Here is a 26779-nt window from a genome sequence, read left to right as displayed (position 1 = left end):
ACAATTGTGTGGATGAAGGAATCATTCATTTTTTTTTCATTCAGCCTGCTGGCTGAATGAAAAAAAAGGATCCATCTATGGCTAGCCTTAGCTTGTCAGACAAATGAACAATCTACAAACTCATTGTGTTTCATTTATTGGCTAGATTTGAATGTTTGTTCTGGTATAAAACATATTAAAGTGTTACTAAACCCACAACAGTAAAATCAACATGTATATGCAGTAAAGCATGCTGGTTATACTCACTGTGGAACCTGTGGAAGGGGAAACACTGTGGAAGGGGTTAATCCTGTGCATTGTGTAAAAAGGCTGTTTGGTCCTGTCTTCTCTGATCCTCCCCTGCTTCCATAGTCCCCAATCCATCTGCAGATAGGACAAAGCCTTGGGGGCGCTCTGCAAATGGTCAGTTTGGTGTGTATTGCTAGAGTGATTTTTTCTTGGGAAGGTGCATGTGATCAGCACAGGGCCAATCAGCACCGTCCAGACAGAAGGAGCCTGCAGCTTCATTAGAGGAGAATGAAAACTCCTACAAGCTTTAACCAGACACTGATAGAAGTCATAAGAGTGCTATATTGCTGATGAGAAAAGGTATTTAGCAATTTATATTTACTAAAATAATTGCATTTTCATTTTCTGTGTACTGTGGGAGACTAGATATAGTGAATGTAGGGTCCTGGGTTTAGTAACACTTTAACTGAGGATATAGTCTCCCTGTGTCATTGTAAAGATCATTGATCCCTATGACTGGTTTTGCCCAGCACAATCACAGAGGTGAATACTATCGAGATGAGATCTAAAGAAGACCTTTTAGTGGATACAAAAGCGCAGAGCAGAGCACAGAAAAAAGACAAAGTGGTCCATCAAGTCTGCCCCCTTTATATATATATATATATATATATATATATATATATATATATATATATATATATATATATATATATATATATATATATATATATATATATACACGAGTATGGTGACTATATACTATGTGTATGTGTGTGTTTATATATATATATGTATGTATATATATATATATATATGTATATATATATATATATATATATATGTATATATATATATATATATATATATATATATATATATATATATATATATATATATATATATATATATACACACAGTGGGTATAGTCACCGAATACTGAGCATGTGCAGAGTTGCCATCACAGCTACAAAATCCCTAGCTGAAATGGGGATATGAAGAGAAGGTGGAGATAGAAAGCAGCAGGAACAACCAGGTTTTTTGCAGAATACAGAAAACAAATCTCATAGTGAATATGAACAGCATGTAAAACAGCATTTATTGATAGTTTTTTTATGATGTGGGTTTAGTAAAACTTTAAGTTCCCTAGCAAACCTACTGTCAGATGTTTATACTGAAAAAGTAACAGTATTGTATTTATGGAAATATGCAAAAATCTACGGTTAAGGAGATTTTCACGTCTTTCCACAAATCAACCAAATAATTCAAATTTGTTTATCCATGCTAGTTTGAAGACAAAATGAATAAATCGGTGTGCTAAAATATATATATTTATTAACTAAAATTCGGTGCAAAATAATATCAAATATAATTGGTGATGATACAAAGAATATAACTTAACATATCAATTATATGGGTTCTACAAATGATGAGAAATTTTACCACAAGCTTGTACAAAACTTGTTACAAAAATACCATGTCTTAACACTTTATGACGGCTTAGTAAATAGCTTTCCGTGGCTTTACAGACTTATGAAAACAAACTAGGTGTTGATTCGACACGTGATTTCTTCTCAAACAAATAGACTTTCAAGCTTACACTTTAAAAATGCACAGACAAAATGTTATACTGTGCACAGAGTTTGGTAATTTAACCAAGACTTATTTTTAAATAAAGATACATTTAGAATGAATCTATGGTTCAACACATATTATAACTAAACCAATTCTAAGACTTTGAAGTCAGTTTTGTTGAGATTTAAGAAGATATATATCTCGCTTTCTTTAAAAGGGAAACAAATCCATGCTGCAGTTAGAATTCATTTCACTCCAAAACTAAAATTACCAACATTGATTGGGTTAGTTAAGCATATGCTCAAACAACTTCAATTACCAAAACGTAAAAATATAAATGAATACTTTACCAGAGATTTAAGAAATCCTGTTGTTTTGAGAGGTATCAGCTGGGTGTCCCAAAGGACTTCTCTACCATTCCTACATTTCTCTGTTCTGTTATCCTTCTGCTCTCCCTTCTTCCGCTGTTTTTTTCAATTCCCATCTTGACTAAGTGTATACACTTTATCCCACCCAAAAAAGTGGGTGTGTGTGTGTCAATACTACGTAACTAATGTCGTCAATTGACGTGATGTTTACCATGTAACCATGGTAACGCTAATTGGGAATCCATTTTGGATTTTACCATGATTACCACTAGAGGTAGTATTGTATTACAATTTATAATTAAATATTTTTAACATACCAAATTCCTGAATAACCTTTTGACTTAGTCTTAAAAGAAAGCCATAAACTATTAGATAATGTCATTTATATGTCAGGTTTGCTAGACTTCTGTCTGGAACTCAGATATATGGTTTTTAAAATGTCCAATCCACATAATTAACTTCCCCCCTCACATCTCTGGAGAATGAGATGTTTGTGGCTGGAGCTACAATAACCTTTATATACACAGTTTCACACACAGAATTCCCATTCATTTAAAAATATTCATAATGTTATAAACATGCTAGCCTTATGAATAAAGATATACCAATATATTTCTATGAAAATATCCAAACAATATATTATGAATATATATAAAAAAATATTATTAAAATACCTAAACCAAAGATATATGTAAAATGATTCACTCAATTAGCATATAATCTCTCCAATATAATGTAATAATAAGATAATGAGAATTATTGCTAATTTTTATATTTGCAGTAAAACACACTTTGTGAATACGCCTCTTCCCTATTCTCAATCATGAAAAGTGGAAAAAAACTATACGTGTTTCTGTCCAGTGTTATTTGAAACCTTGGAATCACATTCTTCTTCTGGCTAGTGTCTTATCTGATGTGATTGTCCATTTGACTAAGACTCTTCAAGATTTATAACTTGGGAGAATCTGCACTTGGTCCTTTAAGAGAAGAAAAACAAACTCTAGTAACAGTGTCTATTCATCAGCCATGAACTTATTTTAACCTTAAGAGGAGAGAAAAAAATCACAAAATGGCTCCTCTCATAAAAACATATGTAAAATAATATGATTTTGGCCTATTAAATGAATCCTTTGAACTTCAATAGTTCTGACACTACAGGAGATTGTCTCACCTTCCTCTGGTGGATATAATTAATAACCCGCTATTTTCACCCACATATAATGACCCCGTCACTTTGGTCTTTACTCTCTCACAAGGCTCTGATTAACTTCCTTACAATGTTGATATGGGGAGAAGACTTGAGGGGTGAACTGGACAACACTGATATGCAATATGGCAAAAAGTCGCCAAGAGCTCCACCAATAGCCGTAGAAAATATTATAAATCCTTATGCAATAGTATCTGACCTCAGACAGGGTTCCAGTATACACCCCCAAATCAAAAACTTTGGATTTAGTTTACAACCTTCTCAGATCTCTTACATTGCAACCTGAAGAGGAACCCATGGGAAGTCCTCTTAAACAAACAACTCTCATCCTCAATAAGTCTGAGACCAAATGTCCTTCTTCGACCAACCCACCAGACAATCGCTAGATTGTGGAGGCATCCCACTCTCAGCTTTCAGGAAGTCAGACAGAGGCTCAATGGTGCGTTTGTCAATGAAAGGCTTACATTTATGCTAAATGACATTTACAAAAGGTTCCTAAAAACCAGGTAACCTTTGATTGACTATTTGCGTGCTAAAGGCTTTGATCAAAACACCCTACATATTTAGGGCAGAGAGATTATCCTGACACTCCGATAGGCCGCATCATTCCCATTCTTTTCTCTAGCCCCCACCCTTCTTCTAGTCCAGTGTTTCTCAACCGGGGTTCCGCAAGAAGTCCCCAGGGGTTCTGCCGTGATTCAACATTGTGGCAGATGTATATCCGACCAATGTTGTTTTTAGTTTTCCCAATGCGCGCTGACAGTGAGAACAGTCAGTGCGCATTGATACCCGATGCCCTCTCTGTAGTTCTGGCTCAGAGAACTCAGAGGTCGGAGTCAGGAGAAAGGCAGAGAGTGGGAGTTCTAAATTCAGCGGGGAGCTGAGACTGGAGAGCCGAGCATGGAGAGCGGGAAGCCGAGCATGTAGAGCGGGGAGCCGAGATTGGAGAGCGGGGAGCCGAGATTGGAGAGCGGGGAGCCAAGCATGGAGAGTGGGGAGCCGAGCATGGAGAGTGGGGAGCCGAGCATGGAGAGTGGGGAGCCGAGCATGGAGAGTGGGGAGCCGAGCATGGAGAGCGGGGAGCCGAGCATGGAGAGCGGGGAGCCGAGCATGGAGAGCGGGGAGCCGAGATTGGAGAGTGGGTAACCGAGCATGGAGAGCGATGAGCCGAGCACTCAGAGCTGAGATTGGAGAGCGGGGAGCTGAGATTGGAGAGCCAAGCATAGAGAGCGGGGAGCCGAGCATGGAGAGCGGGGAGCGGGGAGCCGAGCATGGAGAGCGGGGAGCCGAGCATGGAGAGCGGGGAGCCGAGCATGGAGAGTGGGGAGCCGAGAATGAAGACTGGAGGCAGGGAGCACCAGATCAAAAGGTGAGATCTGTCTCAATGGTAGCAGTAATACACAGATTAGAAGCTGAGTTTCTGTGTACATCAGGGGTGAATGCAGACTGCTGGGGGAGGGAAGAGCAGAGAACAGGAGATGAGATCCTGTGTATAACAGCACTGATTGCTGGCTGTGGGGTGAGGGGAGCAGAGAGTTGAGGCACACAGCTGGATCAGACTGAATGTAACAGAAGGTGAGATTATAATAGCTTTATGTTATGCCATAATTGTACATAATGCTATTATGATTCAGTCTCATCCAGCCACAGGCCCCTGCAGTCTGCATTCAGGCACTACCATACACAGGATCTCACCTCCTGCAAGATTCAGCCATGCGCTCCTACTGTCAGCACTCCTCCTGGTACCAGCCTCACAGGTTCAGAGGAGCTGGAACTATAGAAGAGGCACCAGGTATCAATGCACATTGACAGTACTCGCTGTCAGTGCACATTGAAATCAACATTGGTATCATGTGCATATTTTTTCTGCACAGAAATATGCAACGTGTATGCATTTTTCTGCAGAGAAAAATACTCAAATGATACCAACATTGTGGTGTGAACAGGGCACATATAAATCAGTTATTTTCTTTATGTCCTAGCAGAGACCTACGTTAGGAAAATGCATGTCTCTGCACATGAAGTGGACAAGACCAAAGTATTCTATGCGGGTCAAATCTGCACCATCTTCCATCAATTCTTATGCATGAATGTTGTGAACAAGTCCCAACTGTTCCCGTAGTCTGCTATCCTATTTATTAATCACAATATTTGGGAGTTTTGTTCAAGTTCAGTAAGGCCTCGTTCACAGCATATGTGCAAAAAATGGAAAATATGTGCAAATTTGACTTGCTTAAAATATTTTGGGCTTGTTCTAACGCAGGTCTCTGCAGGGACATAAAGAAAACAATTGATTTCTATGTGCACTGTTCACACTATAATGTTGGTGTCAGGTGAGTTCTAATTTTTATTCCATTATTTAAAGCTATTTCTACAATAAACGTGGTTAGAGCTACAGCTTGCTGATCAGATCTGATATTCTGAGAGCTGTAGACCTGAATTTTTTTTTTTAGGGGTTCCCCGAGATCTCAGACTTTTTGCCAAGGGTTCCTCCACGGTAAAAAGGTTGAGAAACACCGTTCTAGTCACTCACTCTTTCCCAGACCCTTTTCCTTCCTTTCTTCCTTCCCTCCTTATTTCCTTCCTTTCTCCACTGAAGTCAAGTTCTCAACACTCTAGTGGAACATATTGCTGCTCCTTGGAAAATGTACCATCTGAGCTGTTTCTGCTTCTACTGACTGCCACTGTTCTCTTACATTTTAACTGTACACGATACACGTACTTTGTACACACTATAAATGTAAGTTTTCTAACTTGTATTTTGTTTTCTGACAAAACCAATAAAAATTGTGGACAGGACAATATGGCATGCCATTCTTGGTAGATTTCTCTGATATACATTGGTGTATTAGCATAGATACTTTGCGGTGCTAGGCTCCTGGCTTATATTTCAGACAGAACACTGTCTTAGTGGTGTTTTGTATATTTTCTTGCCGTTTGTATTCCCCTGTGTTCTTCAGTTTCTTTCCACAATCTAAAAACATACTGATATGGTAAGGGATTCTGCCTAAACCTGCTCTAGTATGCATGGACTGTGACAGTTTCATTAACATAATTAACCTTAGATTACTAGCTCCACTGGAGCAAGAACTGCAAGAATGTGAATGTGAATGGTGCCATGTTCTTACTAAAGCTAAATGGAATACACAGGTTCTTTATAAATAAGTAAAATAAATATTGCTGAAAAGTACCTTACATTGACTCCATTTTGTTTAAATTCACCAATCGTTTTTTTCGTCGATAACATTTTCATTAGGATGTTTAGCAAGTACAAAGGAAATTGCATACACAGATGCCGAGGTGCCTGGGCTCCATATGTAGTACAAAAGAGTATGAAGAAAGCAAAATAATAACAGAAACAAAACAATACTACACAGCTCATTTGGATCATTAAATAGTGACAGTTTGGTAACAGTGCATCAGTGAGACCAGGAGATTCTGTAATCTTAATTTTAGGTTTTCATGAACAAAACTCCACTCTATCTAAGGTTGCCAAACCTTTGAGAAGGTCGAGTATAAATTGTTACTAATGGCAAGGGCCTTTTCATAAGAGAAGTTCATTCTGACCAAAGAGTGCCTGTGAAGAAGTAAGGAACAATTGGGATTTCCAATTTCTAACAGTCGTGGTTCTGGCTGCCAAGAGAATGTGCGTGACAATAGCATGGTATTCTCTCGGCCATTGCTAAGTTTAGTAGTGCTAGGGCTGGGGACCAATCATTTTTTCATCAGTAATTTAAGTAGATGTCATTTCATAAGTCATTCCCCTGAGGTGAAGCTGTACTGTGAAAAGCTCCCTAACTTATATATGAAAAATTAGATCAACATCATCTCTTGTTGAAATAAAAAACATCAAAGATACTGTTTTTTTCCCTTTAAACCAAACATGTCCCTTCTGTAAAAGTACAGACTAGGCTGCAGCAGTACCATGCAGAGGTGCCTGCACATACTTTTCGTATGATCACTCCGACACCAGTGTTCTCCTGAATCAGGGCAGGCATTTTGGTAGAGGATTCTCTGCCAATTCTGGTGTCTGATTTATCTAGTTTTATTTTTTAGCACTTTCAGTTTCTTTCAATTTACATTTTGTTAGAGGGGCAGGGCTTTGCCTCATGTCAGCGCTGCCCCCTGTTAACTGGTGATCTGATGACTAATGAGGTAATGATCAAGAAGCGGCAGGAGATGTGCAGAAAGCACAGATCAACATAGTGGATTAGGCAGAAGCAGGAAGATGCATGTACTGCAGGTACTCAGGTAAAATTACTTTTCCAGCAAGCCCTTAGGAGAACAGTGACAAAGTGACATCACAGTGGGGCAGCACAGTGGTGTAATGGATAGCATTTTCACCTAGCAGCAATACGGTCGCTGGTTCAAATCCCGACCATGACACCATCTGCCTGGAGTTTGCAAGTTCTCCCTGTGCCTGCGTGGGTTTCCTGGGTACTCCGGTTTCCTCCCACACTCCAAAGACATGCTGGTATGTTAATTAGAACCTGTCGAAAAATTTGGCCAAATATGTGTATGTTGTATGTGTATGTGTTTGTAAGCGTGTCGGGACCCCATGGGGCAAAGGACCATGCTATACCGCAGGGAGATTGTACTGGAGACTGTATCGGCGGCGGAGATTGTACAGGAGCACACTGGGGATCGGACGCCAACTTGTCCCGCAGATCGGAGAGGAGCGGACACTCAGGTGAATTCTGTGCCGCTCTTACTTAGAACAACGGCAACGCCAGCAGCAGTGAACCCCAGCGGTGAATTCTGTGCCGCTCTTACTTAGAACAACAGTAACGCCAGCAGCAGTGAACCCCAGCGGTGAATTCTGTGCCGCTCTTACTTAGAACAACAGTAACGCCAGCAGCAGTGAACCCCAGCGGTGAATTCTGTGCCGCTCTTACTTAGAACAATGGCAACGCCAGCAGCAGTGAACCCCAGCTGTGAATTCTGTGCCGCTCTGACTTAGAACAACGGCAACGCCAGCAGCAGTGAACCCCAGCGAGTGATGTCGTAACACTGGTTGGATACCTGCATTTAAAGTCCTCCATGTGCCTGGTTTGCCTGTCATCTGCCACGCTACATAGAGGGATGCTCCAAAACCCGCTGTTCATCTGGTCCCTGGTTTACCTATGAGCCTGTTGAGCTTACTATCTGGTAAGCATGTATTTTTAACGGTGGAGGATCACTGCGAGGGGTGTCTTTCCCACTTTTCACCTTTCCACACTGATCCCTATGAAGAGCTATCAGGGGACTCTTCCCATCTTCTTAGAAGATTTTCTGTTCTGGTCTAAGGACTTTGCTGTTTATTAACTTATTCAATATTACTATTTTGGTTTGGCACTTTTTGTTTTATACGCACTTTTAATAGTCAGATAATATTTGGATTTTATGTGCCATAATTTCTGTTTATGATCCTATATACATATTCATATTCATATTTGGTGTTTTTTCACATTCACTTTATCACACAATTTGAGGGTTTAGCGCAGTTTTTTTCTTTGTTTCCCTATACCGCAGATGGACACCAGCGGCAAAAGCGCCCTGAGGCGATTCAGTTCGCATAGGTAGCGCTATACAACTCACTCACATCACCAACAGCAGTCTCAGACACAGTGCCTTAGATGATCTTAAGCTGCAGATACACAGTTATTAAACAATAGAACAGAAATGTCTAGGCACAGTCACATGTCTGAAAGTACACAGCTATTTTTTTTAGATTCTTTTGAAGAGTTTCACTGTAATACAGCAAATCTTTACTTGTTGAGATCAGGCCCACTTTAGGTTTCTATGGCCTTTCCCGTACATTATATATGTAGAAACAGCACACTCTGAATACAGGTGATTTAAACAGAGTCTGACATCTGTCACACTGTCGAGTTGGGCCCCACCTATCACCCACCTGTTGTCACTGTATGTCTACCAATATGTCAGTTGTATCTGTTAGGGTCCGTAAGTCAATGTCCATTTTCACAGTCTGTATTGATTGGCCTCTGTCCATCTGCATATCTAAAGGTATTATGATTTTCCATAGAGTACACTGAACTTTCTAAATACACTTGGCACTTCTATGCATATATGTATACTGTATAAAAACAGAATGCCTTAATAAACTCTACAGACCATATAATTTTCAGTAGGATATACATTATCCAGTATATGCTTGTAATTCGCCAGCCATTTTGCTTTTTTCCTTTTCACTTACATTTGCTCTGTAGTCCCTTTCACAGTTTGCATTTGTTTCAGTCATTGCTTTGCTATCTCTTGGTATCCCTGTTATCTGCTTTTTTTTAGTCTGTACAGTAAACAACAAGCTCAGTGCGAGTTCATTTAAGGTAAGGAAGGCTGGCAATTGGAATGTTCAGGAGATACTGTATGCAGATGCACACTGCACCATCATCTCCTCCATCATACTGATTAAAGGAATACCAGTTTATCTGAAGGATGTCAGCTTTGTATTCATTAGGAAATGACAGGTTAAAATTTAATAACAGAGATTACAAGGTAAACTGTAAGAACTCTTGATTTGCATTGTAAAAATAGCATCTTGAGTTTACAGCAATATCTGCTTAACCACCTAAAGACCGAGCCTCTTTCTGAGATTTGTTGTTTTTTTTGCTAGAAAATTACTTAGAACCCCCAAACATTATACATTTTTTTTTCTAACACCCTAGAGAATAAAATGGTGGTCGTTGCAATACTTTCTGTCACACCGTATTTGCACAGCGGTCTTATAAGCGCACTTTTTTTGGAAAAAATAAAATTTTTGAATAAAAAATATAAGACAACAGTAAAGTTAGCCTAACTTTTTTTTATATTGTGAAAGATAGTGTTACGCTGAGTAAATTGATGCCCAACATGTCTCGCTTCAAAATTGCTTCTGCTCGTGGAATGGTGACAAACTTTTAGCCTTAAAAATCTCCATAGGCGACGTTTAAAAAATTCTACAGGTTGCATGTTTTAAGTTACAGAGGAGGCTAGAATTATTGCTCTCGCTCTACCGATCGCGGCGATACCTCACATGTGTGGTTTGAACACCGTTTTCATATGTGGGCGCTAGTCACGTATGTGTTCGCTTCTGCACGCGAGCTCGTCGGAACGGGGCGCGTTTTACATTTTTTTTAAATCTTATTTATTTTACTTTTTTTTTTCTTATTTATTTTACCTTTTCTTTTTGTACATTTTTACACTGTTTTAACAAAAAAAAATTGTGTCACTTTTATTCATATTACAAGGAATGTAAAGATCCCTTGTAATAGAAAAAAAGCATGACAGGACCTCTTAAATATAAGATCTGGGGTCAAAAAGACCTCAGATCTTATATTTACATTAAAATGCAATAAAAAAAAAAATTTTGTCATTTAAAAATGTTTTTTTTTAAAAAATGGCCCTTTAAGAGCTATGGGCGGAAGTGACGTTTTGATGTCGCTTCTGCCCTGCAGTGATATGGAGACGGGTTGGGGCCATCTTCTCCTCACTTCTCTCCATACCCAGGCAGGGGACAGACGTGATCGCCTCCGCCACTGCCAACGGCTCTGGTAAGTGGTGGAGGGCACCGGATCGCGGCGGGAGAAGGGGCCCCTCTCCTGCCACTGATAAAAGTGATTGTGTGGCGAAGAGACCACTTTTATCAACGATATCCTCCTTCAAAGTCACCAGGTAAAACAACGGTGGGCGGTCCGTAAGTGGTTAAAAATAAGGACACTAACTCATGGGAAATATTTATAAAAATGGTAAAAGAGAGATGAAGAATTGTCACTTTTATTAGCCAACTGGATAACATCTGACCCCCCCGCTGTAAAAAAAATATTCCTAATTGTACTTGTAATATATACCTGTAAGGAAAAAAGTTAGACTAAATTCTTAACTTACCCCAGTCTCATGACTGCAGTGCTAGGAGAGGGTGATGGTCACGGTTTTTTCAATGAAAACCTGGGAAATGCAGAGCAGCCAAAACCTTGTGAGAGGATACTGTTTCACTGGACTGGAGTGCCTACTCGCAAGGTATAGGGTAATCCTAGTTCCCCAGAAAGCTAGCTTGAAGGGTTAGTGATACCACACCCTGCAACACGGAAGGCAGGTAAGCATCTAATCTAACTTTTTTCTTTACAGTACATTTTTTTTCCAGTTCATTTTTTAAATACTGTTAGGTAGTACCTGTACTCAAGTACTCCTACAGGAGGAGAGGGCCCAACCTAAAAAGCAGACCTTGCATTTTACTGAAAACAAAAGGAAATACGAGCGCACAGGCTCATGGTGCAATAATATCTTTTATTGGATATAAAAGAATAAAATCGATACACTCACAAGTGAAGGTGAATAAACAGCGTCAAACAGTTCCTTCAATAGAGAGCCTTAGCGTGGGACACATCCGTGCTTCAGAGTAGATGAGAAGACTGCTGGATGGATAGGCTGGATCCACAGACACAGGCTCATCAACACACACATGGGTCCTTCCCTTTCTCCACCCATCAGTAAACCAATGCTGATAGACCATTGGACACCAACAGGGGAAGAGATTGTAAGCTAAAGGCGGGATAATAAACCCATGCAATGCAATAGGATGCATATAAAAAAATTACCCCCCCATATAAGTACCAGTGACATCACTATGATTCCATAAGAACAATGTGTACTAGTACAGTTGTACACTAACTAATATACCTGGTGTCAAGCCAAACTAGTCTACAGCACAAAAGAACAGACTCAAAATTTGTTGGCAAGGAGGGGTGAAAAAAAAGAGAATGGGAAAGAAGGGATGAGTTTTGATTAGATGATAGTACTAACCTCCAACTCCTCGTTGAGTCCCCCCGGACTCATAGAGTTCAAGGTGAATATCCAGAAGGTTTCATGATGACATAGTTGCGAAAACCTCTCGCCTTCTGGTAGCTGCATTGAAATAGCCTCTATTCCAAACAGCTCCAGACCACCAGTGCACTCCCTATGGTGAGTCTCGATGAACCTCCTGTGTTCACCGAATCGGGTGCGCATAGTACGGATAGTGCAACCAACATAGCATAGGCCACAAGAACAATCCATACACCACATATTGCATACCACATGTAATAAATTAATTGATCTGAAAGGATTTTCCATTGGAGTCCTTAAATTCTTTCTGGCCGTGTTTTTTGAATATACACGCCATGCAATTTTTTTTTTGCACCTAAAGGTACCTTGAAGGAATGTTACTAATTTTAGGATTAGATCCTGTAACTATATCTTAGGCATATTTTATGTATGCTACTCTTAAATGTAATCTAGTTGTCATACTAGCCCCCATGTTTTTCAGTTGAAGTTCGATAAATTTTGATCATAGGGTTAAAAAACCCAGGCCAATTAATTTCAGCTACAAAATGGCTCTCTGAATAACAGGGGGCGGATCTGAGGAGGAAGGCCACGCCCTCCGAAACATGTTATCCTAACAACTACAGCGTCCTCTTTTAGTTGGCTTCACCAGAGCTCTCCCTGGGACAAGTGTTGGAGGCGCCCCACAGCTCTCTCCTGACCGGTCGTCTCTTTAGTCAGTGAGCAGCTCACTCGCTGTCTGTCGGCAGCTGCTTGATGAGCCTGTGTCTGAGGAGCCAGCCCTTTTTTGCATCTTATTGCAAGTCCTGGAGTACTCTTTCCAACTTCAGCTATCTTTTTCTTAGTCTTTTAAACAACCAGCCTTATCCACAGGTGCCACTTTGTCATTGAGTGCATGGGAAACCCAAAAACCTGGGTATAATGCAAATTGTAGACTTCATCCATTCAGTTGGCACTTGCCTATGCACCGTTCATTTCTCGGGTGTGCTTGTTGATCATTGAGGAATGGTAGAGAGGATGGGGCAAGCACCAGCATTCTAGGTGAAACCAGAGTTTATATAATAGTGTGATCTGGGTTTCAGGGTTCCTGGGGAGCTCACCTTGCCTGCAGACACCTGAATGTACCACATTTTGCATGAAAGTGACTGTTTAGTAGGTTTAAATTAAAGGTTTGCTTTTATTGAACATGATAATCAAATGTGAACATTTTTTGCAACGAAAAACATGAGAGAAGCAGCCCTCCTGTACAGAACATTATATTTCATAGTGCCATTGCATTATAACACCTCCTACTTCAGTTCTGGGAACTCCTAGCCATAAAAAAGTGTGGAGTTCCTCCCAATGGCATTGTGAAACTCTTCTTATTCTGTTTCTTTTCTTATAAATCCTAAATGTTTATTTAAGACTAAATAATACAATATTATTTTTTTAATTCTTCTCAGGAACATGTAGACATTTAAACACTGCTCTTAATTTGTACTTTTTCTCAACAGCTTTGATGCCAACTAACCTTTTCCTTAATTCTCCACAGAGGTGTTTGTACACAGGCCCCATGTTACTGTCTTATTATGGAGTACTGTGCCCATGGACAGCTTTATGAGGTACTCAGGGCTGGGCGCAAAGTAACCCCAAGACTCCTGGTGGACTGGTCAACTGGGATCGCTAGTGGCATGAACTACCTCCACCTGCACAAGATCATTCATAGGGACCTCAAATCACCCAAGTGAGTAATTTCAGTGACATTTCCCATGGGGTTAATTTACTAAAACTGGTGCACTCAGAATCTGGTTCAGCTGTGCATGGTAGCCAATCAGCTTCTAACTTCAGCTTGTTCAATTAAGCTTTGACAATAAAACCTGGAAGCTGATTGGTTTCTATGCAGAGCTGCTTCAGATTTTACACTTTCCAGTTTTAGTAAATCAAACCCTACGTGTCATGGGGTCCAGTGATTGCATTTCAAGTCAAACTCAGATTTTGTTTGTAAAAACAAGCAGTCCACTCCAGGCGAACTATATAAATTGTATAGTTTAGTCAATTTTTTACAGATTTACAACTTTTTTTGTTCTGAAGCAGCTGGAGTTAGCATTACTGTATCCTCTCTTGAACCAATTTCAGTATTGTAGTAAGTGAAGCTGCACTGTATGCACCCTTTAGGTGAGGATGAAACTTAGAAATCATTTCACCAGAAATTAAACTCCCATAGCTTGGGAAGCAATGAAATTTAGCTTGCCTTTGAGTGTTGCTCTTTGGGTAAGCAGATTCACCGAAGCAGGAAATGAAAAGTCATATTGGGTTCTATACACATACAATGTACAGAATACCTTCAGGTTGCTATATTGCAAGGAGGCTACATTTATTTATTTTTTTCAACAGCTTTAGAAAATCACAATGGCTGCAGACCAATAAGGAAAAATAATTGTAATATTACCTAATAAAAAGACTCTTGTAGCAGTTACTGTATGTATGTTTTATATTTGTAGTGGAGTATTCATTGTATGTTTATTGCTCAGAAATCAAGTAATAACATCACTATTGTTTACGGCATTAGGTTTGACTATAGGTTCTTTTGAAATAAATAAATGGTCCACTCTAATGTAGCAGATGGGATTTTACAGATAGAAATAATCATTAAAAAAAGAGAATATAACTGCTTTTTTTCAAATCCTGGCCCTTTGTACATTGCAAATAATATTTATTGGTATATCTTTTTCGTTCATAGTGTCCTAGTCACACACACAGACACAGTAAAAATTTCGGACTTTGGAACGTCCAAAGAACTCAGTGACAAAAGCACCACAATGTCATTTGCTGGCACTGTGGCATGGATGGCTCCCGAAGTTATCCGCAATGAGCCTGTCTCAGAAAAAGTGGACATCTGGTTAGTATGCACCATATGGCTATGATCTGTAGTAATTTACAGTGTACTGTTTCAAGGCAGTGGTGTTAAACATTTAAATGGCTTTGATGTTTGTCTTGTTTGAATTAATAGAAAAAATCCCTTACTGATTTACACACAAGTCTTATCTTTACTATGTGGTTTTACTGCATATTAAACAAACTGTATTTATCTTATATACATTTCATGCACATAACACAGCTGGTTTTGCAGAATTTCTTTTGTAATAAGTGCCATAGATATTATTTGCTGCCTTTGGCACTTATATTATTCTTATTAGTAGCTCAACAAAAGTTAATATTGTCATGGTAATTATAATGTTCATCTTCCTCAAGCGCTTGATCAATGCGGAAAGTACTGCCATAGAAATACCATGGAAAATATTGGTATTGGGCTGCGGTTTCTTACAAAAGTTAATTAAGTAAAATGACATAGAATTCCAAACAGGACAATCCTGTTAATGCATTTCAACCTATAAGGCCTTAATCATGCTGTAATTAAGGCCGTATAAACTGAAACATGTCAGCAGGATTGTCATGTTTGGAATTGTATGCCATTTTAATGAATAAACATTGGTAAGGATCTGGAGCTGAGTGCTGGTGTTTTTCTACATTTTGTATAAATTGGCAGACAAGAGCCCTTACTGAGCACTGGTGTTCCATTAGCTCCAGTGAGATGAGGAGGTGGAGAAGTCTTTTTTAGTTTGCAATGCTTCCTTAGAATGATACTGTAACTATATGGTCTACAACAACTAATCAAAGATATTCATTATTCATTAAGGGTTATTGGGTTTTGTTTTGAATATCCACTGCTTTTAAGTTCCTCGCTATGTCCCTTTGTTTCTGCAACAACATGCTTGGCCTTGTTGGCTTCACTGGATTGTCTTTTACTTTGTAAGATGAAAAGCAATGCGAGAACGTGATGAAGTTCCACAGTTCAAAAATCGAATAGAGTGTTATACACTAGGGTCAACATGTATGAAGGGATGCAAGATCTATATTTTCGTAGCAAAGGAATGATTCTCAAGCATAACGTGTAATGCAGGAAACCGACCTGTATAGTAATCTTGCTCTTTTATGGTACACACTGGGATTGATTTACTAAAACTGGAGAGTGCAACATCTGGTCCAGTTGTGCATGGTAGCCAATCAGTTTCTAACTTCAGTTTGTACAATTAAGCTTTGACAAAAAAACCTGGAAGCTGATTGGTTTCTATACAGAGTTTCGTCAGATTTTGCACTCTCCAGCTTTAGTAAATCAACCCCATTGATTGCTGTAGAGCAGTTACATTATAAAGCATACCATTTTCTAACATGTTACAGAGATCCAGCAATGCTGCAGCTACACCCCCTTTTTATTGACATGCAGCAATGTGGGCAAAAGGAAAGATTACCCTTTCATACATGTGCACAATGTATTTCAGTTTCCCTAATTTTAAAATTGTAGTCTTTGTAGACATAACTAGTTTTATGTAATAAAGTAGTGCAAAGTTCAGTGATTATGTGAAAAGTGCAGTATTCAACCAATCAGCTCTCATCTTTCAAGTCTTTTTGTAAAAATTTCTGTCCACCTTTTTAGAGTTATACCTGTGTTGGATTGCATAATTTATATGTTCTTTGCACATTGCTCATGCCTTCAGTAACATATCATTGGTATTCCAGGTCTTTTGGAGTTTTGCTCTGGGAGCTATTGACTGGGGAGATCCCATACAAGGATGTGGATTCATCAGCCATTATCTGGGGAGTGGGCAGCAACAGCCTCCATCTTCCTGTTCCTTCTACCTGCCCCGACGGCTTCAAAATCCTCATGAAGCAGACATGGTAAGGTTGACTGTTATCCTGCTACAAGGTTCATGTTGATATAGGTGAGACTAAACAATAGTTAAGATTTCTGTGTTGTCAGAGTGGGTGTTCTCCATACAAATCATACCTCACATCTACGTCACTTGGTCAGTGTTTCAGATAAGAAATGTCATAGGTATTTTATGCAAGCTTACCCTTTTTTAACTCTGGGGATCCGGACTGTATTTATACTTCATGCAATGATAGGCACATAAAAAAAGGAGCACTTTACATTACACCAATTTAACATCCCACCACCAACTGTAATAAAAAAACTCCATGTACTCCAAAAAATTATCCAAAATTTTAATCCACAATGTATATATGTTCCAAATGTAATAACTTGATAACATTATGGCCCTCCTGTATTGTAAAAAAAAAAAAAATATATATATGCATCTTCAAACCAAGTGTACCCTACACCTCAAATTGAAATAGCACTCAACAGGCCTAATACCTTTTTACGGAAAAGCAAAAAATGCTAGTAAGCCCTCCCTGGCAGTAATCCTTTGTAATCTGCTCCACCTTTCTTTGCACTGTCCCAGCTAAAGTCTAATCATAAAGACAATCATACAAAAAATACCGCTTTTGAAGTGATCGTACGATAATCTGATCATTGGTATACAGCTTTCGAGAGCCAATCATGACAAAATTATCCGAAGGGACAAACGTGAAAAATTTTCTCGTGCGATGCCAGATCGTACAATTTTCGTTTAATCAGTACAGTTTTTGTCTGAAAAAAAATCGGAAGAGCAAGACTACGCATGCTCAGAAATGAAAGAATACAATACAATACATTACATCACTTCCAAAGTTGTATTCTGTTGTATGAGAGTTTTCGCAAAGTTGAGAAACCTCTTTATTTTCGATATGAGACTAGCATACAAAAAAAAAAAGGGCGATATTCTCGACACATGTACGAGGCTTTATTTACAGCGCTAAAAGAAAAAAATTGAGTGTAAGACCCTGTATTGAAATATTTAATAATGCCAAAATAACACACTCATCATACAGTAACAGTATGTGTGCATCTGAAGCATTTAGAGGGGAATGTACTAAGACTAGAGCAGAGAGAATTAGGAGCAGCTGTGCATGGCAACCAGTCAGCTTCTATCTTTCATTTTCAAAGCTTAACTGAACAAGCTGACGTTAGATGCTGATTGGTTGTAATGTACAGACACTGCAGATTTAGTAAATTTCCCAGCTTATGCACAGAGCCCAGACAGAATTCTGTCATATATGTTACCTTTTATATCTGCATCTGCTGGTACACCTTTTGGTGCAGCAAACCTGTAGCTCTGTGCTTAAAGGGTTAGTGTTTACCTTTTCAGAAAAATAAAGAGGTGAACTAACACCCTACACCCTCCCCACCCCCGGTCCATGCCGCACTAATCTCCATGGGTGATAGTCTACGCATCCCAGTGTAATGGTCCTGGGGTTTGAAAAACGCATCTTCTTCTTTTCCTAGGGACTCTGGGATGGATCAGAGCAGTTCGGCACATGACTGCGCTGACCAATCAGAACCAATCAGAACCATTTTGATTCATCCTGGCATCTCTAGGGAAAAAAGGAAGAACAGCAGGAGTGTATGGGAAGGGTGTAGGGTGTTAGTTCACCTTTTTATTTTTTTCTGAGAAGGTGAACTAACCCTTTAAGTTCCACTTCCAGTCTGATGTCATAAAGCTCCAGTCCAATGTGTTTTGTCTCAATGGACTTTCTTGCTAGGCACATGGAGACCTATATTTAGCATTCAAGCTGCTCTAGGCACACATGAATGATACTTCCATACAAGCTTCACTTTTCCCAGAAGCCATGCACTATAATCCTTATTGTGAACAATAAAGCCATAATGTGCTATTTGAAGCAGAAATGTTTTATATACAGGGCTCTTATATTCCATAACTGTACAGCCTGCAGAGATAAAGGAGGGGGCTACATGTTGTTAGTCCACAGAGTTTTGTGGCTCCTACTCCCACATAGACACTAGCCCCTCCCCCCAACATGTATTTCCGCTAGATGTACCTACAAATGCTTACTCATGCAATGTTAGTTTCACTCAGCAATCACAGGCATGTTAAAAGAAGTAACAAAAAAAAAGATGTATTGTGCCCTTAGTTTTTCACGTTGTATTTCTATTTTAGTTTATGTAGTTATAAAGTAATAAACCCATAATCAGTTTATTTAATTCAGAGAACATGTGTTTAAATGTGTTTACTTGCATTTGCATGGGTATTTATGCTTTAACATCACTGAACATTTAATACCAGCTGACATAAGTTTCCTACAAAACATTCAGACCAGAAATTCATGCACTTGCTTCTGTATAAAATGCAGATAAACATATTGCACTAAGTCATGTCTATGATGAGAATTAAAAACAATAAGAACTAGTGACGATGGAGTTAATTTTCTAAAGGAGTAGAGGTTGTTCACTTAGCAAAGTAAATATTTAGGAGGCAGAGTGAATGTTCACTTCGCTTAGGTGAAGCTGTGTCCGCTTTGAATAACCATATGCAAGGGAAAATAAAAAAAAAGTTGCTTGCATATTACTGGATTATTAAAGGTAACTTCACATCACCTTTTTCACAAATCTAGAACAACATTCATTACATGTACAAAGGTAAACATTATTTTTGCTGAATGAACAGCCTCCTTTAGGAAATCGTTTTGTAAAACTAAATCCCTGCAAGACTTCACCTTATACAAACCTGCTCTTCTAAAATACAATTTCTCTCTCCACAGTGCTAAAAAGCCTAGTTTGCTTCTCTCATTAACACCCTTTCACCCAGTGCTCTCTCATTTCCCAGGTGATTGCCAATCATTTTAAAGACAAGATCAGTTCAGTTTGTGATGAGATCCTCACTGTCCAGCCATCTCCCCCAAGCAACATACCATGTCTACCACCTTATTCATTATTTTCCTCTTTTGACCCTGTTTCCACTGAGGAATTAGCTAAACTTCTTTCTGAGGTTCACCTAACCACCTGTCCCTTGGACCCCTTTCCCTCACAACTACTATGGTCACCCACCATCTCTATTCTACTCTCTCCGACTCTCACATCTTCAATCTCTCCCTCTTTACTGGCATGTTCCCCACTGCTCTCAAACATTCGTTGATCAACCCCATACATTAAAAAAAAATACTCACTGAACCCCACCATTTTTTACTTAAGCTCCATCTTCCTGCCCGCTGCCTGCTCTCAAATTTTTTGAATGCCTTGTCTATTCTGCTACCTCACTTATAACAACCTACTCAACAGCTTACAGTCTAGTTTCTACCTGCAACATTCCACTAAGATTAACCTTCTAAAATGAATTGCTAAAACAAATGGTCACTCTTCCATACTCAAACAGTAACCTTAGACCTTTCAACTGCCTTTTATACATTTGACTACCACCACTTCCAATACCATCTTTATGACAATGATATCTAAGTATCTCTACTCCTGAGCTCACCCCTTCAATCTCATCACGCATCACTAATTTACTGACAGACATGTTAGTATGGATTTCACATCACTTCCTCAAAATTAATCTGTCAAAAACCAAGCCCATATTTCCTCCCCTTGGATTCCCCTCTCCTGACTTTAACATCAAGACCAATAGTACAGCCATTAGTTCCTCCATAAATACAAAGGTGCTCAAAGTAAACTCTGACCTCTCCTTTGTGCTAACCATCCAATTACTGACCAAATCTTGCCACCTTAACCTCTGTAACATTTCTAAAATATTTCCCTTCTTAACTAAAGACACCACAAAACTACTGCTACCTGGTTATCTCCTGCCTCAACCATGGCACCCCCCTTCTATATCTATCTTTCATGAGGCTATCCCCCTTTCAGTGTACCTTACTAACTGATCCGTGACTGCCACCCCTCCCTGCCAATCCCACCAATGGCTTCTGCTAGCCCAACATATAAAATACAACATGTAAGCCATCCACAACTCTGCCCCCAACTAGATCACCAACCTCCTCTCAAAATATTAACCAAACCCTCCACTCCACCCCTCCAAAGACCTCCTGCTCTATAGTTCCCTTGTCATCTCCTCACATGGTCACCTCCACAACCTCTCCAGAGCCTCTTCCATCCTCTGTAGCTCATTACCCCAGTATGTCTGGCTAGCTCCTACTCTGTCTGCCTTTTGGGCAATTGCTGAAAACTCATCTCTTCAGGGAGCCCTATCCAGCTGCTACCTAGAAACTGTACTTCTAGCATTTCCATTAGCTCACCCCTTACAGTTATTGCCTTTTGCACTACTTGCCTCTCCCTTTTAGATTGAAAGCTCCCACGAGCAGGGCCCGCTGAATAGTCTTGTATTATAATGGGGTTGATTTACTAAAGGCAAATCCACTTTGCACTACAAGTGCACTGCAAGAGCACTTGGAAGTGCAGTCGCTTTAGATCTGAGGGGAAGATCTGAAATGAGGGGAAGCTCTGCTGATTTTATCATCCAATCATGTACAAGCAAAAATGCTGTTTTTTATTTTCCTTGCATGTCCCCCTCAGATCTACAGTGACTGCACTTCCAAGTTCACCTGCAGTGCACTTGGAGTGCAAAGTGGATTTGCCTTTAGTAAATACACCCCATTGTATTGTAAATGTTTTTGTCTCCATTTAATTTGTAAAGCTCTGCACAAACTGTTGGCACTATATAAATCCTGAATAATATTAATAATAATCACCATCATCATAATAAAATCAATTCATAGCTCAAATAGAGCAGCTAGACAGGGAAGGTTGCTTACACTAAATGACCAACAACTTTTTCAGGTATAAATGGAGACCGTAAACAATTGACATTATTCCACAAGAATCTAGTGTTAATAAAACAGAGAGAACTGAAATGATTATCCTTTGTTTTGGAGTTTCACCATTACTTACCAATCCCACAAGTGACTTATGAAAAATATGACACTGCTCGTGGTGCCTTACCTTCAACTCCTAATACTAACTATACTTTATCATTCATGAAACAGATTTGAGAATAAATCAGACAGCATATGCTACATGGCCTTGCTCTTCTCAAACATTTACATTTATTTACACAGTAGGTATCTCAACTAATCAAGTCAGCACCTTAATTTTAATCATTACTCTTCTATGCACAGAGATATCAATTATACTTCCTTTTTACATAAATTACATCTGCATTAGCAAGCACTGAATAAAAAAAAGTGTGTGTGTGTGTGTGTATGTGTATATATATATATATATATATATATATATATATATATATATATATATATATATATATATATAATTTTAAACATAAAATGTTAAATACAGATAATTACACCAATGATGCGCTGTTGATTTCTGATTGAAGTTTCTATTGTTAAGCTAAATCTTTAAAGGATCAGTACACAGGATATATATATATTTATTATATACATATATATTTTTCTACATTGATATCTTTGTGCTGCACTGAATTACATTTCAGTGCAGTTAAACAAGAACAGAAATATAACACATTGAACATTCCGCATTCAGTTTTGAACAGTAATCCTGGAGTTTGTACTGATATGTTAGGAGTTGCGAATTAACAGAGAATTTACATTTTTAGGCAAAGCAAGCCCAGAAACCGGCCATCATTCAGGCAGATTCTTATGCACCTGGACATTGCTTCAGCTGACGTCCTAGGAACGCCACAAGAAACATATTTTAAATCACAGGTATCTCTCCCTGAAACAACTGTATGTATTGAGACTCTTAGGCCCCTTTCACACTTATATGACTTGTCCCACGATTTTGTACTGCAAAATCGTATGACAAGTCATTCTCCATGATTTTCAATGACTACCATTCATATTGGCACGGCTTTAAGTCATGCCGACTTCAAAGTAGTCCCTGCACTACTTTGGTCCAACTTCCATGCGATTTGATGTCCATAGACCTCAATGTTAAACCCTCATGTAGCATGCAAATCGTACCTGATTAATATAGACACGATTTCAGCACTACTTTTGTAAGCACAAGCTGAGAATGGTTAATGCCAAAGTTGTGGCAAAGTCGTACAAAGTAGTACTGCTCCCAAACTGCGGTAAAATCGTGTGACTTTGAAGTCGTATAAGTGTGAAAGGGGCCTTAACGTTCTGTAAATATACTATCTTTGTCAGGTCCACTGTCTTTATTTCCTGTGTAATCTGTCATCTATGAATATTCTTTGCCTGTAAACATGAATCTTACTTCCAGGTTCACCTTCATCACATTCCTATAAAATCCCAAAGGATAAGTTAATCTTTTTTGAAAGAAATAATAAATGCACATATTTTTGCAAAAAAAAAAAGTGCATTTAATATTTTTTTTCACAGGAGCCTGCAGAGCAATATCAGGCTCCTGCACACAATGCTTGCAGCTCTGTTTCCCTTTCCTCTTCATGAGCTTTGTGTTACAGTGCTGTAGGCAGTGTGAATGGACTACGAGTGTGTTGATGCTCACGGTCCATGGCAAACTACCAGCCCTCTGCCATGGTGGCAGTTTTCTCATTCACAGATTTCTGTGAATGAATGACATAGCTGTGTGGGTGGAGCCCTGCACAGCCATGCTGTTTTCAAAATATGACAGCAAGTGTGGGGAGAGGATCCTCTGTCTCCTGTCACAGTGGGGGGGTCAGATCTGGAGCATGTTACATGTTACACCCTAAATATGTGAAAAGGTAAACTTTGACTATTAAACACATTCGCTGTGTGAGGAAGATAAATGGAAGAGTTCTGGACAGCCGCACACCGATAGAAGTTTCTTATGCCTTTTTTTGTAAAACCGGGATCACAAAATACACAGGACACCAAAGCAGAGTGGTACAGAACAACAGCTGACGCGTTTCACACTTATGCCAAGTGCTTACTCATAGCTGACAATCATGGGAATGCAAACAACATATATACTCTATGTAATAAAACATGTGACCGTATAATTGTATAGAAACTCATAGCAGCTGGGAACCAGCCGCCTGAGGTCTCCTCACATGTTGCTGAGTAATCAATTATAAATTAAAAGAACTAACATGATTGCGTGGTGTATAAGCAACAGAAAAGCGAAAAATGAAAAAGTGAAAAAAATAAAAAGATATATTTATTAAATAAGTAAAACGGAATAACCTAGTCCAAAATATATACAAATTAAATGGGAATAGAATGGGAATAAGGAAAATGTAGACATTGCTGACCGGAGGATCAAGAAGTTACAGCTGACTTATAAATTTGATATTAAGACATGATGAGCTGTTGACATGCAGTGGGTTGAAATGAGTTCACCTGAGCTTAAAACGGTATTAAAGCAGAGCTCCACCCAAAAGGGGAAGTTCTGTTTTAAGGAATCGTGCCCGGCTCCTCTTGCACAATTGCCATTTTTGAGGAGCGGGGGGGGGGGGGGGTACCCGATTTTGACAGTTACCTTCTCTTCTCTCCCTCTCCCTGCAGTCTTCTGGGACACTGACAGGTCCCAGAAGACTGCATCCACCAATCACGATGCGCAGAGCGACTCACGCATGCAAAGTGGAAACCCGGCTGTGAAGCCGCAAGCTGTCACAGCTGGGTGCCCATAGTGAAGATGCCGGCGCCGGGGACTGAAGACAGCAGGTGAGACAGACTAGGGTGAGCACACCGCTGGATCATGGGACAGGTGAGTGGCTGTTTTTTTTTTTAAAGTCAGCAGCTACAGTTTTTTGTAGCTGCTGACTCTTCTTTTTTCCACAGCTGGCTGGAACTCACCCAGAAACAAAAATATATTAAATTGCAACTTAACAATTCTTAGTTGTAGTGGCTGCATTGTTTTGTTTGTTAGCCTTTTGTTAATTTTTATTTCAACTTACATTAAGGGACAAAGCTGTCTAGACAAAGGATCAGATAGAGGGTTGAAACATACCATATACTGACAGAGGTGCTTAGAGAGGTCAGCTTTAATTTATTTATCCAAGACCTTTATCCCAAAAGGAAAAGAAACAATTTGCTGTAACTGTGTAACTGCTTATAAAGTATTAGTTGGAGTTCAGCTTTAATATGTTAGTTATAGGTGTGCGCAGCCTATTTCATTAGAGTGTGCACCCCAACGCTCAAACACAAGTCTTTCTCTGCAGAGTGAGCTATACAGGGCAGTGCTCTGTGCTGAGTGGCTTCCTGTTCATTGACAAACTGAAGCATAGTAAGCACAGTTTACTATGCTTTAGTTATGAATGGACACAGTGAGCGAGTGTGTTCACTGTGTTTATTTAGAAAAGGAAGGGGCCGGTAGATTACATATTTAGTAGCCCCTTCCCCCACTCTCCATCCTTAAACATCCCCCGCAGCAGCTGGGGGGAGTGGAAAGTAGGGAAGCCAGCAGCACTGCGGGGTGGGGGGCCCAACAAGAGGGGGGAAGCCCAGGCAGTAGGGGGAATCGGCACCACACATAGTGATTAGGGTGTGCCCAAGCACCCCTGGCAAAACCCCTGCACAAACCTATGATGTTAGTCAAGTCCATCTAAATCTGCTAGTCTAACACTAACTTCTCCCCAGACGGACAAGGCTGCTGTCCAAAGGGGTCTGCTTTATCCAGAGTGCAGACATCCTAAGACAGAAAGTGTGTAACTGACCAGATCACCTGGTGAGAGCAAGAAAAAAAAGCCTACAAAAAAAAAGAAAACTAATGCTGTCAGCACATAAAAGGATTGGTAAGCTGCAATATATTACATTTTTGGTTTTGGTTTTAATGCATTTATAACAATTGTTTTTACACTTTACACACTTAGATGAAGAAGTAATATACATTGTATTGTTTGAATTACTTTTTTCATTGCATTAAAATACATAAAGGAGTGGAGTGACTGTAGGTACAGAGTGTAGGCACTCTTGAGAAGTTGGCTAGGGCCCTTAAGATCATTAGCTTGGGAATTTGCAGAAACATTATAATCATGACTGATGAATTTTATATACAGTATGTTTGTATATTAGCAATCTTTCTTTTATACAGTACATGCACTACTTCATGTGGTATATATGGAATTACCCCATTTCCTTTACTTACTGTGGGCCTTTTGAACAAAGGTGTTGGAAAGAAAAATGTCTGTGCACAGCCAACCAGATAGGTAACAACATGAAATGTAGTGGCTGAATGGTTGCTGGCTGCAGCTATTCTTCTTCCTGTTAGCTTTGATCACATTGTGATGTGTGTAATGCACTCAAAACAAGTGTAATACTGGCCTTACATGAAGGTTTGATTGATTAGAGCATCCTTTCTGAACCTTTTCAACACAAAGGAACCCTTGAAATAACTTTTCGGTCTCAGGGAACCTCTGCTAAAAATTACTATATCTACAAATCATGATACATTAGTGAGGTAGGCAACCCCTAAAGAGGTGGAGATCTACCTGAACTAAATGGGAGAAGTCAAAGATCACCAGGCATAGTGTTGCTTCCTCCTACCTGATTTAAACCTCTAATTGCCATGCTACCATGTCGCAGTCGTGTGCATTTCATGGCAATCATGGGTTTAAATCAGGTGGTGAGAAGGCAACGTATCGCCTCCTCACCACCTTTCAAGTAAACTCAGATTGCCTGCTGCACTAAGTTGTAAATGAGCCTGTAGTTGCATTTGGCAGTGGCACCCTTCGGGTTCGTTCACACGCAAAGTTGGTGGGTAGTAAAACCGTGTGGTTGAGTCAGTTTAACTCCCCTTTGCTCCCTCTGAAGGACACAGAATTTTTTTCACCAGGTATGGAGACTTTGAGTGGGAGATGGATCCTGCAAGAAGGAGCACAGCTTAAGGATGTTATGGAGAAGGGCAAATTTTGTTCTTTTCAGGACTTAAAAAATAAAAGAGATCTCATGACCATCAATAGATGGCGATATCTTCAACTAAAACACTTTGTTGAAACACTCCCCCAACCTATTA

At 39.4% G+C, this 26779-nt stretch overlaps 1 protein-coding gene across 4 annotated transcripts in view; it reads left to right on the top strand.

Moving 5' to 3' along the window:
- MAP3K13 (mitogen-activated protein kinase kinase kinase 13) overlaps positions 1–26779 on the top strand; it is a 223040-nt gene that overhangs the window by 158360 nt on the left and 37901 nt on the right. For all 4 annotated transcript variants that reach the window (XM_073633441.1, XM_073633438.1, XM_073633440.1 and 1 more), the window contains 4 exons: positions 13703–13894; positions 14891–15049; positions 16729–16887; positions 22476–22584. In XM_073633441.1, coding sequence (XP_073489542.1) covers positions 13703–13894; positions 14891–15049; positions 16729–16887; positions 22476–22584 — 619 coding nt within the window. The remainder of the gene's footprint in view (positions 1–13702; positions 13895–14890; positions 15050–16728; positions 16888–22475; positions 22585–26779) is intronic.

This window comes from Aquarana catesbeiana, linkage group LG06 (genome assembly GCF_042186555.1).
Source record: "Aquarana catesbeiana isolate 2022-GZ linkage group LG06, ASM4218655v1, whole genome shotgun sequence".
Lineage (NCBI taxonomy): Eukaryota > Metazoa > Chordata > Amphibia > Anura > Ranidae > Aquarana > Aquarana catesbeiana.
Note: the sequence above shows the minus strand (reverse complement) of the source record. Positions and strands in the feature narration are given on the sequence as shown.